We start from the raw sequence: 12850 nt of genomic DNA on the forward strand, positions 1-12850 counted from the left end.
TGGTACATATACACCAGGCAATATTACACAGTCATAAAAAGGTATTAAAACATGCATTTTGCAGCAACATAGATGCAACTGGAGGTCATTATTCTGAGCAAATTTACTCAGAAACAGAATACCAAATACCACATGTTCCCACTTATAGGTGAAAGCCAAAGCTAAACACTGGATACGCAGGCTCATAAATATGGTAGCAACAGACACTGGGGACTCTCAAGGGGTGGAGGTAGACAGAGGGTGAGGGCTGAAAAAGTACCTACTGGGTACCATGTTCACTATTTGGGTGATGGGTTTAATAAAAACCCAAATCTCAACAACATGCAATTTACCTATGTAACAAATCTGCATGTGTACTACTTAAATTCAAAATTTTTTAAAAATTAAAAAACTAATCAACTGTGTAAAACTTTCCTATTGTCTTTTGCCATAACACTAAAGATGCATTTTCTTCTGAAACATAATCACACTTAAGAATAAGATAAATCTTTTGTATGACACATTTAACTAAAAGCAGTTTTTGATATAATATTATGAGTACAGTAAATGTGTCTGTTTATTTCACAACAGGAAAACCTATCGTGGTGGCCACTCACTTTGAAATCAGGTATAACAAGGAGAAAAATGAGAACACCTTCACATCACTGGTGCAAATATTTTTCCCCCACTATGACTTTGGAGAGAGTGAGAAAGGGCAACATTTTCCCTGTTTCCAACAGCAATTCATCCTTGTTCTTACTTCATTTCTGCCTCAGTATGAAAGTAAAATGTTGCTACATAAGCTTTTCTGCCACCAGCAAAGTCAATATGTTTAATTCTCAATGTCCTTCCCTCTCTGTCTGGGATTTTTTGCTCATATAAAGTTATTTGTCCTTCTGAGGCCATGTTTACTTACATTTTTTATTTTAACCTGAGGTTTTCCAGCCTTAGCACAATTGTCCTTTTGGGCAATTCTCCATTTTGGAGGATGTTCTGTGCTTAATAGGATGTTTAGGCACTCTTTCTACCCCAATGTTTTGATCACCTAAAAGCTTCATGGTCTTTCCATATGTCCCTTGAAGAGTCAAATTCCTTCCAGTAGAAAAGAATGGCTTATTCCATCTATTTTAAAATAATAGTCTACTATACATTCACAGTTTATTGAGTGGGATGTCAGAAGTTCAACAAAAGCAGATAGTAGCTGTCAGTAGCAGTTTCAAGAGTCTGGGAGGTAAATGTCCACCACATCTTTCCTAGGATAAGCCATTCTTTTAGTTAGAGGCCTCAATCCAATCTCATGCTGCCTCACAATTCCAGCATAAAAAGACCCGACAGACCTCCAATTTTGTTCAAGTCTAGAGCTAGGATTCTTTACACTCTGTATAGGGGTGCTGGATTTCAGGAGAGGAGGGGAGGGAACCATATTCAGCCCCACCTGGGAGAGAGAGAGCAAAATGACAAGTGAGACATCAGAGATGATAAGAACAAGAAGCTTTATTTTTTGACAGGTTCAGGCACAGGTGCGGCTAGTCCTTGACAGGTGCAAGGGTTGGGGGAACTGTGTGATCTGGACACCAGACAGGAAGTTCCTCCCAGTGTGGGCTCAGACCCTCCACAGGAACCCCCTAGCTCAGCCCGTGAAAGCCAGAACAAGGTATCTGGGCAAGAATGCATCAGGACAGGATTTTTCTTGACCCTTGAGATGCCGGTTTCCTCCAAAATTGCTTAGCTTTGAATCAGGATCCAGGTCAGCAGCAACCCCCAGAGCTGTGGCTGCAGCCGGAGTCCTCTCCTTGCTGACCACTGCCCCCATCACAGGAGTCGGAGCTCAGGAGCCGGCACCGGTGGGACCTGCGGGGCCTGTGGTGGCTCAGGCAGCAGCCGCCCTCAGAGCTGGGGCCACAGCCCCTGTGGCTTGGAGCACAGTTGGAGGAGGCTGGAGGCAGACACTGTGCTGGGCTCTTTGGGAGACACTTGGGTGAGGGGCATTTGGGCGGGGGCTGACACTGCTGCTGCTTTTGCTGGTAGGACATCTCGGCAAGAATGTAACCTTAAACACAGTAATAGAAACGTTTGAACACAAAAGCTTCAGGCCAATATCTCCTCATTTGTTGGTTTGTCAGTATCTTGCCCCATGACCAAGCCACTTTCTAAGCCACGCTCTGAGAGAGAAACAAACACATGGAAGGAACACATGCATTTGAATAAAGCAGCTCCAAGGATGTCAGGTGGATCCATGTGCATCCATCCCCAATGGCATACTCAGAACTAGAGTGAGAAGGAATCCTGAGTCCCTATAGCTTTTGCAGCTCAGAGCTCCCTGGCATGTGCCACAGAAGCTCCTTCCTCACCATCACCTCCCACCACCACCACCACCACGCTGCTGCTCATTGTGGGCCTTTTTCTGGTTCCATTTCGATTCTGAGTTTGTCTTCCACAAGCACTCCCCCAAGCTGAGAATCTGTTCCCTGCTGGACACTCACCAGATGTTGGGGAAGCAGGAGAAGGCTGTTCCTGACCACGCTATAGATGGGGAGCTCAAGGCAGAAGTCCTTTTATCCTGTGCGAGGTTTATGATGCACAATCTGAGTATGCTGCTGTTTTCACAACCAGGGAGGTGACAATACCAATCGTTTCCCAGTTACCTGTTCCTCGTGTCTTCCTGGGCACATGCCTAAAGGTTTAATAAGATGGAACCAGGATGTCCTTGTGACTGCCAATGTACTTCCCACTCTTGTCTGCCCTGGAATTGCTGCCCTGCCTCTGCTCATTCATTCAAAGGCTCTGTCCCTATTACTTCATTCAACAGTAGTGGTACGGAGATGTATAGGATATAACTTCCCTTGAGTATCCTTCAACATAAGCAGATTCAGAAAAGTAAATAGATTTGATATTATGAGATAAGCACTACCAAAGAAGTGTTTACAAAGACCTCAAGCCTAAAACCCTAACCTTTTAAAATCAATCTTCCACTACAGTGGCGATCCCAGAAGTTGGGGGAGCTTTCAGGTGTTCTCTGGGATGTCAGTTGGACAAAATCATTGGACTGTGGGAATATGATGTGTGAGATGAGGGATAGAGAACTGAAGGTGAATATTTAGCTTCTCCTCCATTCTGGGACCATAAACAGGAAGCACTCTGTTGTCTTTGTTAGAAACAAAGAACAGAGGCAGGGCTCAGAGTCATCAGCACAAGGATACTGACAGTGGCTCTGCATTCTAAAGGCACAACACTAGAGGGGCTTGCAACACTGCAGGAAGCATGGTCAGTGGGTCTTGCAGCCTTGAATCCCAAGTTGGTTTCTACATGCAGCCCTAGCGCTCTCCTTGAAACTTTCCCAGGCCAGGAGATAAGATCAGGTTGACAATTATCTGCAAAGAGAGCATCTGACTCCAGTCAAACCCTGGTGTGCTCCCTAACTCTTCCTCAGGCCAGTAAACAAGGGCAAGGTGGCAATTAACTATAGAGGGAGCATCTATTCTCACCCAGAAGCCAAGTGGCTAATATACCAAGCCTTGGTGCTCTGCTTAAGACTATCCTAAGATTGGAGGCAAACCAATGTCTATGTATATCGTCAGAGCATTGCCTCTGTTCCTGCCACCCTGAGTGGTTGAGTAGCATTTTGTTCAATCTCTGAGCTTAAAACATGGCCCAGCTCTTCTGCAGATTCCAAACTGTAGTACTGGCCAGCCAAGGAAGGCAACCAATAATGCTGTTTGTTTGGGAGCTATTGCAGAGACCACTCAGCCTCTCTACCTCACTGAAGTGTCCAGCCATTGGTTTCACCAGACTATGTAACACAGTGAAAATTCTACTCAACCCTAGAGCACAGTTAACAGCCCAGTTCAAGTAGAAAACATGACAACAAGATCTACTTGTCCAGGACCACCACTAACTAGCTTAATCAAAATTGCAGGCTAGAAAAATAATGAAGGTCTACCATCACCAAAGAATAGCAGCAAAGGCAGAAAGAGTGGCCATTTCCTCAAATGCTCAGCCACGAACAAAAAAGCATACAGATTATGAAAAATCAGGTAAATAAATCACCATGATAAATAAACTAATAAAGTTGTAATAATGAACTCTGAAGAAATGAAGAGCTTTGAAATGACTGGCAAGTAATTCAGAATAATTCTGGTTTGTTGTTGTTGTTGTTGTTTTTGAGTTGGAGTCTCACTCTGTCGCCCAGGCTGGAGTGCAGTGGCCGCTCCCGGCCACCGCAGACTCGAACTGCTGGGCTCCGGCGATCCTTCCGTCTCAGCCTTCCAAGTAACCGGAATTACAGGCATGCGCTACCACACCCAGCTGATTTTTTTGATTTTATTGTAGAGATGAGGTCTCGCTGCCGAGGTGGGTCTCGAACCCGCGGGCTCAGGCAATCCACTCACCTCAGCCTCCCAAAGGCGCGGGATTACAGGCTGAGCCACCAAAAGCCCAGTGAACTACAAGAAAATAAAGATAAAAATTAAATAATTGGAAAACAATGCAATTTATAAGCAAAATGAGAAGCTCAACAAAGGAATGGAAACAATATAATTCAAAGCAGACCACCAAAGAAAACCATCAAACCACAAAGGAAGACAGAAGAAAGAAACAAAAGACCTACCAAACTACCAGAAAATGAGTAACAAAACATGGCAGTAGTAAGTTCATACCTATCCATAATTATCTTGAATGTAAATGGATTAAATGGACTAATATAAAGACCTAGAGTAACTGAATCGATTTTTTAAAACTCCAGTCATATGCTGCCTACAAGAGACTCACCTTACTATAAGGGACACATAGACTAAAAGTGAAGGTATGGAAAAAATATATTCCACAAAAATGAAAACAAAAAGAGAGTAGTGATATCTAGACTTATAGCAGACAAAAATATATTTTGAGTCAAAAGTTATAAAGAAGACAAAGAAGTTCACTCTACACTGATAAAAGGGTCAAGTCATCAAAAGGACAAAACAATTGTAAATATATATGCAACCAACATCAGAGCACCTAAATATAAAAGAATTGTTAAACAATCTGAAGGGAGAGATAGACTATAGTACATTAACAGTAGGTTACCTCAAAGCAATACTCCACTTTCAGCAATAGACAGATAATCTAGGCAAAGAAAATCAATAAGGAAACAGTGAAATTGAATTACACCTTAGAGCAAATAAACCTAACAAACATAGATAAAATATTCTATTCAACAGCAATAGAATACACTTTCTTCTCAAGCACACATAGAACATTCTCCAAAATAGATTATATGTTAGGCCACAAAGCAAGTCTTAACAAATATTAAAAGATTGAAGTCGTGTCAGTCAATCAATGACATAAAACTAAAAATAAATAACTGGAGAATTCTTGTAAAATTCACAAATATGTAGAACTTAAACAACATAGTTTTAAACAACCAATAGGTCACAGAAGTAAAACAGAAAAAAATACATTGAGATAAACAAAACTGGAAGCACACCATATCAAAACTTATGAGATGGAGCAAAATTAGTCCTAAGAGGGAAAATTATAGCAATGAATGCCTATATTAAAAAGAAGAAAAAGCTCAAATAAACAATCTAATGTGACACCTCCAGGAACTAGAATAAGAAAGAGTAAATCAAGCCCAAAGTTAGCAGAAGGAAAGAAATAACAAAGATCAGAGCAGAAATAAGTAAAATAGAAACACATCTGCAAAACTAAGAATTGGTTCTTTGAAATGTTAAACAAAATAGGCAAACTTTTATTTGGACTAACTAGGAAAAGAAGAGAGGCAACTCAAATAAGTACAAATCAGAAAATAAAATGGAGACATTATAACTGATACCAAAGAAATACAAAGAAACATAAAAATCTATTATGAACTATTACACACAAAAAATTGAACAATTTAGATGAATAAATGTCTAAGACACATACAACCTACCAAAACTGAATCATGAAGAAATAAAACACCTGAACTGACCAATAATGAGTAAGAAGATTAAATAAGTAACAGATTTACATTTAAAATTTAAATTTATCAAAAATCTATTAAATTAAATCTATGCAATTTTGAATTTAAATTTATTTTTTAAATGTGCCAGAACTGGATGACTTCAAAGCCAAATTCTATCAAACATTTAGAGAACTAATTCCAATCCTTCTCAATCTCTTCTCAAAAAAATGAAGAAGAGGGAATACTTTCCAACTCATTTTGCAAAGTTTTACTCTGATATCAAAGCTATACAAGGTTATTACAAGAAAAGAATCCAATATCCTTGATGAATCTAAATGCAAATTTTAAAATTTAACTATTATTTTTATTTATTTAAGATGTGGGGTACAATTCAGGGTTAGGTACATAAGTGGTCATAGTACAGGTAAAGTATGGGTACCCTTATTGATGTTATGTGCCCCTCCTCCCTCCTCCAGCAGTGTCCCACTACTGCCAATCCCTTTCTTATAGTATTATGAAAAATGTTCATGGTCTACTTATGAGTAAGTACATGTACTATTCAGATCTTTGGTTCTGTAATAGATCACTGAGTATTAGACTCTAAATCCATTCAAGTTGCTGAGAAATTCATAATTTTGTTTTTCTTTATGCCTGTATAATATTCTATTTGTGAATATGTATCATATTTCCTTTATCTAGTTCTCTGTCAATGGGCAACATGGCTGGTTCTATGTTTTTGCTATTGTGAAATGCTGCAATAAACATGTGTGTACAGGTATGTTTTTCATAGAGAGATTTAAGTTCCTCTGGATATATTCCCAGAAAGGGGATTGCTAGGTCATATGAAAGTTTGAGTTTTAGATCTTTTAGAAATCACCACACTGTTTTCCACAGAGGTTGTGCATTCCCACCAACAATGTAGAAGTGTTCCTTTTCTCTGCATACTCTCCAGCATCTGTCGTTTTTTGAGTTATTGAGGATGGCCATCCTGACTGGAGTTAGGTGGTATCTCAGTGTGATTTTAACTTGCTAAATGCAAAAATTTTTAACAAAACACAAGCAAATCAAATTTAACAGCACATTAAGTAATCATTTATCATAATCAAGTGGGATTTATCCTACATGAATGGTTCAAAACATGCAAATCAGTAAATGTGATCCACCATACAAACAAAATGAAGACTAAAATCACGTGATCATCTCAATAGCTGCAGAAAAAACATTTGACAGAATTCAACACCCTTTCATACTAAAAACTCTCAACAGACTAGGTATAAAGGAAATGTGCCTACACACAATAAAAGTCATATATGACAAACTCATAGCTAACATCATAGCACCAAAAAACCTGTTAAAACTGATAAATGAATTCAGTAAATTTACAGGATACAAAATCAATATTAAAAAATAAGTAGTGTTTCTATACACTAATAATGAGCTATCTGAAAGGAAATTAAGAATGTAATCCCATTTACAACAGCAACAAAAAATAAAATTCTTAGGTATAAATTTGACTAGGGTGGTGAAAATCTTGTACACTAAAAACTATAAAACACTGATTAAAGAAAACACAGGTAAGTGGAAAGATATTCCAAGTTCATGTATTGGCAAAAGTAATATTGCTAAAATGTCCCTACTACCAAAAGAAATCTACAGATGCAACATAATCTCTGTCAAAATTTCAAAGTCATTTTCACAGAAATAGAAATCATAGTATTTATATTTTTATGGAAGCATAAAAGACTGCAAATGGCCAAGGCAACCTTGAGCAAAAAGAACAAACCTGGAGACATCACACTGCCAGATGTTGAAATCTGCTATTAAGCTACAGTCATCAAAACAGCATAGCACTGGCATAAAAACAGACACATAGACACATGGAACAGAATAGAAAGTCTAGAAATAAACCAATACAGTTATGGTCAACTGATTTTTGGGAAAGGTACCAAGAAAACACAATCAGGAAAGGACAGTCTGCACAATAAGTAGTGTTTAAAAGACTGATTAGCCGGGCTCGGTGGCTCAGCCTATAATCCCGCGCCTTTGGGAGGCTGAGGTGAGTGCATTGCCTGAGCCCACGGTTTCGAGACCCACCTGTGCAGCGAGACCTCATCTTTACAATAAATCAAAAAATCAGCCGGGCGTGGTAGCGCATGCCTGTAATTCCGGCTACTTGGAAGGCTGAGGCGGAAGGATCGCCGGAGCCCAGCAGGTCGAGGCTGCGGTGGCGGGGAGTGGCCACTGCACTCCAGTCTGGGCGACAGAGTGAGACTCCAACTCAAAAAAAAAAAGACTGATTATCTACATGCAAAGATAGTTAACTAATTAAACCCTCATTTTACAGCATACACAAAAATCAACCCAAAAATGTATTAAAGACTTAAACTTAATAAGACTTGAAACTGTAAAACTACTAGAAGAAAACATAGGAGAAAAACTCCATGACATTGCTCTGGTGAGGATTTTTTGTATATGACCCTGAAAGCTCAACCAACAAAAGCAACAATAGGCAAATTGGATTGCATCAAACTAAAAACCTCCTCCACATCCGAAGAAACCACTAACAATGTGAAGAGATAACCCACAGAGTGGGGGGAAACATTGCAAACTATGCATCTGATAAGAGGTTAATATCCAAACTATACAATTAACTCAAACAACTCAGTAGCAAAAACACAAATAACCTGATTAAAAAATGGGCAAAGAACTTGAAAAGATATTCCATGTTCATGTATTGGCAAAAGTAATATTGCTAAAGAAGAAGAAGAAGAAGACATACAGATGGCCAGGAGGTTCATGGGGGAAAAAAAGGCTCAACATCACTAATCATCAGGGAAATGCAAATTAAAACCATAACGAGATAACCCCTCACACTTGTTAGAATGACGTTTTTGGCTTGTTTGTTTTGAGTTGGAGTCTCACTCTGTCGCCTAGACTGGAGCGCAGTGGAGCGCCTAGACTCACAGCCACGCCAGCTTTGACCTGCTGGGCTCCAGTGATCCTTCTGCCTCAGCCTTCCAAGTAGCCAGAGCTACATGTGCATGCTACCACACCTGGATAATTATAATATGGATTTATTGTAGAGATGAGGTCTCGCTAAGTTGCCCAGGCTGTTCTCAAACCCGTGGGCTCAGGCAATCCCCTCACCTAGGCCTCCCAAAGTGCTGGGATTACAAGCTTGAGCCTCTGCACCCGGCCTATAATGACATTTATCCAAAAAAAAAAAGAAAGAAAGATAACAAGCGTTGGTGAGGATGCAGAAAAAAATGGAACCCTTGTATGCTGTTGGTGAGAATGTAAATTAGTACAACCATTATAGAAAATGGCATGGAGTTTCTCAAAAAATTAAAAATAGAACTACTGTATTATATAGCAATCTCATTTCTGGGAATATATTCAAAGACATTGAAATCAATATGTTGAGGGGATATCTGCACTCCCATGTTCATTACAGCATTATTTACAAAATATAAGATACAGAATAAACCTAATTGTCCATCAGTGGATGAATGGATATGGAAAATTTTATATATACGTACACAATATATAATTAAACTCTCTTCAGTCTTAAAAATGAAGGCAATCCTGTCATTTGTGACAATGTGAATGAACTTAGAGGACATTATGCTAAGTGAAATAAGTCAGATGCGGAAAGACAAAAATCACATGGTCTCACTTATATGTGGAATCTTGAAAAAGTTGAATTCAGAGCTCGAAAATATAATGGTGGTTACCAGAGGCAGAGGAGAAGCCGGAGCACAGGAATGGACAGTTGCTGATTAAAGGGTACAAAGTTTCAACTTGACTGGCAGAATAAGATTTGAGATCTAGTGCCTGGAATAGACTCTTAAAATCCTTCAGGTGAGAAGCACAGGCTGAGTACCAAACAGGGCCAGTAAGTAGCTTGCTCAGACTGGGTTTCAGCAGTGAATAAAAGGCACATTCAATTTCTTCAGGGATCTTATAATCTAGCAGAGAAGGTAAACACTGCACATATGCATTACTTATATCAGTAATGACTGAGACTGAAGGCAAAATGTAGTTGTTACAGGGTGGGTGAGAAAAGAACTGTCTTTGTCTTGGAGTTCAAACTAGCTACTGAAGTGAAGAGTTACTTTCCCATGTAGAGTGGTTTTCCAGAAATAAGTACAGAGTTCATCTTTAATCCTAATGATGTGCGATTTTGAATTGCTGCAAGACTTTTCTGTGGTAATAACATATCCCCCAGTCAGTGGGACTCAAAACATTTCAGAACTTGTCAGCAGGAAGGCCCACCTTTCCTCATGAATTGAAAGCTGATTTGTGGCAGACTTGTTCCCAGCCCTACCTCTGAGTTCCTATCTTAGACCTTGTCTCCGTATCCTGAGGCTCCCATCCTTTTCTTCCTTGAGATGTAGCTCGTAATCTCGCATCTCCCTTGTGAAGTCACCTCCACCTCCCAACGCACACCTTCCTTCTCAGAACAGAGTCCACTGTGACCTTGAGATGACAGGAGATACTTCAGTCCCGTTACTACTTTCAGAGCATGAGGCAACTCCAAATGTTTTGCCCTGTGAGAATTTGTTAGTATCCCTGACATCCTAAGGACCTGGGATAACATAATGAAGAAGACACTTACTTGATTGGCCTAAAATATAGATATTATGACCTAACAACATCTCTGACACAGGAAGTGTTTTATCTGAGATTGAGTTCCAGGGTGACCCTTCTGAGCAGGCATATTATATTAGTAAAAGATGAGCAAACAATCAAGGATCAACCCTTCTTCTTTGCAATATATGACTGATACTGTGAAAAGCCGCTGACTCATTCTTGGCGAAGATGAAGGTGATACCTTGGGAAGATACTTATTACTGACTAATATGTAACTTAGTTATCCTACTATTGGATTTCAGGTGCACAGACTTAGATTAACAATGATCCGTTGTTCATAATATATGCTCACCATTGGTCTTCGTGACCTCCTTAATTAATGTATCTATCTACTTATCTATTAAACAACAAACATACAAAAATCTACCACTGAAGTGAAAACGAGAACTTTGATAGTTATATGTATCTATGTAATTTACCCTTAACCCACACCCCTGCTTGTCCCATCTGATGTAATCATGATCCTAAATCTTGTATTTATCATTTTTTGCTTCCCTTTTTGTATATTTTATCACTTTTTATTTCCTTATTACTCTTAGGGTTTTTTCCTATTTTAAAGTTTTATTCTTGAGGTATTATTTACATATCAAAAAAGTCACCTTTAAGTATCAAATTCTGTGAGCTCTGACTAATGTATACAGTCATGTAAATGCCACTACAATTAAGATATAGAATAGTTCCATCATCCCAAAACATTCCCTCATGTGCTTATTGTCGACCTCTCCCTTCTACTAGCCCTTGGCAACTAGTGACCTATTTTCAGTTCTTATAATTTTGCCTTTTCCAGAATGTCATATAATTGGAATCATAGAAGAAGTAGCATTTAAAGTCTACCTTCTTTTACATATAATAATGCATTTGAGATATATTACTATTGTTTCATGTATCAGTAGTTGTTTTTTTTTATTACTAAGTAGCCTTCTATTGTATAGATACACCTATTTTTATCCATTCACCAGTTGAAGGGCATTTGAGTTGTTTCAAGTTCAGGGAAGTTATGAATACAGCTAGTATAAATATTGGCCTACAGCTTTTTCTGTGAACATAAATTTTATTTCTCTTACCTAAATATCAAAGAATAGAATTTCTGAGGAAAATAGCAAGTTGTGTGTTTCATTTTAAAAGAAACTCCCAAACTCCCAAAATGTATGATTATGTATTTCTAACAGCAAAGATTGAGAGTTCTATATTCTTGGTAGTACTTGGTATTGTTAGTTATTTTTTTATTTTAGCCATTCCAGTGTGTGGAGTGTTATCTCATTTTGCTCTTAAATTGCATTTTTCTAGTGACTAATGATTTTAAGTGTCCTTTCATGGGCTTATTTGCCATCCATATATCTTTTTGGTGGAAATGTCTCGTTTTTGTGCTTATTATGCCCATTTTTTACCACATTGTCTGTTTCATTATTAATTTTTGAACATTTAAAAAATATTCTGAATACAAGTCCTTAATCAGATATGTATTGCAAATATTGTCTCCAAGTCAGCAAATTTTCTTTGCATTGTCTTAACAGTGCCTTCTGAAAAATGGAAGTTTTTTATTTGATGAAGTTCAACATTTTCTTTTTGAATTATGCCTTTATGACATACCTATAAAATTTTTTGCATAATCTAAAGTTACAAACATTTTCTCTTGTTTTATTCTAGAAGTTTTGTAGTTTATTTTTTCACATTATGTTCTCTTGAGTTAGCTTTTATATATAGTATTAGGTATTTATTTTTTGTGTGTGATGTCCAGTTGTTTCGGCACCATTGTTGAAATGATTATCCTTTCCCTGGGCAATTGCCTATGTGCCTTTGTTTAAAATAAATTTATAAAATATATCTGGGTCTACTTTTTTGATTCTATGCTCCATCGATCTACCTTTGCCTCGCTCCAGATCATAGGAGAAAAACATCCATTCTCTCGCAATGAAGTATGATATTAGCTCTAAGTTTTTCTGTTGATGCCTTTTATCACATTGAAGATGTTCCCTTCTAGTCTTAGTTTACTGAGAGTTTTTTTAATCATGAATTGATATTAGATTTTGGCAAATGCCCTTTCTGCATCTATTGAGATGATCCTATGTTTTTAGTTTCCCTTCAGTCTAATGTGAAGGCAGTAACATCACTACTTCAAGCTTCTCCTTAGAATTGTTGTCCTTTCTGGATTTTTTAAAGTTTACCCAAAAAAGTATTTTTTTTACAAATTGTGAATACCTCTTGTAATGTGTAACCTAAATATGCTTTGAATGCTGTCTGCAGCCTCTGAGTACAACATGGGATCATCACGATAACTTTATTTCCCCAAATCAC

At 38.2% G+C, this 12850-nt stretch overlaps 1 protein-coding gene across 1 annotated transcript; it reads right to left on the reverse strand.

Annotated features, from left to right (window-relative positions):
- Window positions 1-1727: 1727 nt before the first annotated feature.
- On the reverse strand, window positions 1728-2012 carry LOC110594558 (late cornified envelope protein 3A-like). The gene has a single exon (XM_021706960.1). The coding sequence runs from the start codon at window positions 2010-2012 to the stop codon at window positions 1728-1730; it is 285 nt and encodes a 94-aa protein (XP_021562635.1).
- Window positions 2013-12850: the final 10838 nt, after the last annotated feature.

The sequence above is a fragment of the Carlito syrichta genome, unplaced genomic scaffold (assembly GCF_000164805.1).
Source record: "Carlito syrichta isolate Samal-C Ts95f unplaced genomic scaffold, Tarsius_syrichta-2.0.1 Scaffold316249, whole genome shotgun sequence".
Taxonomy (NCBI): Eukaryota; Metazoa; Chordata; class Mammalia; order Primates; family Tarsiidae; genus Carlito; species Carlito syrichta.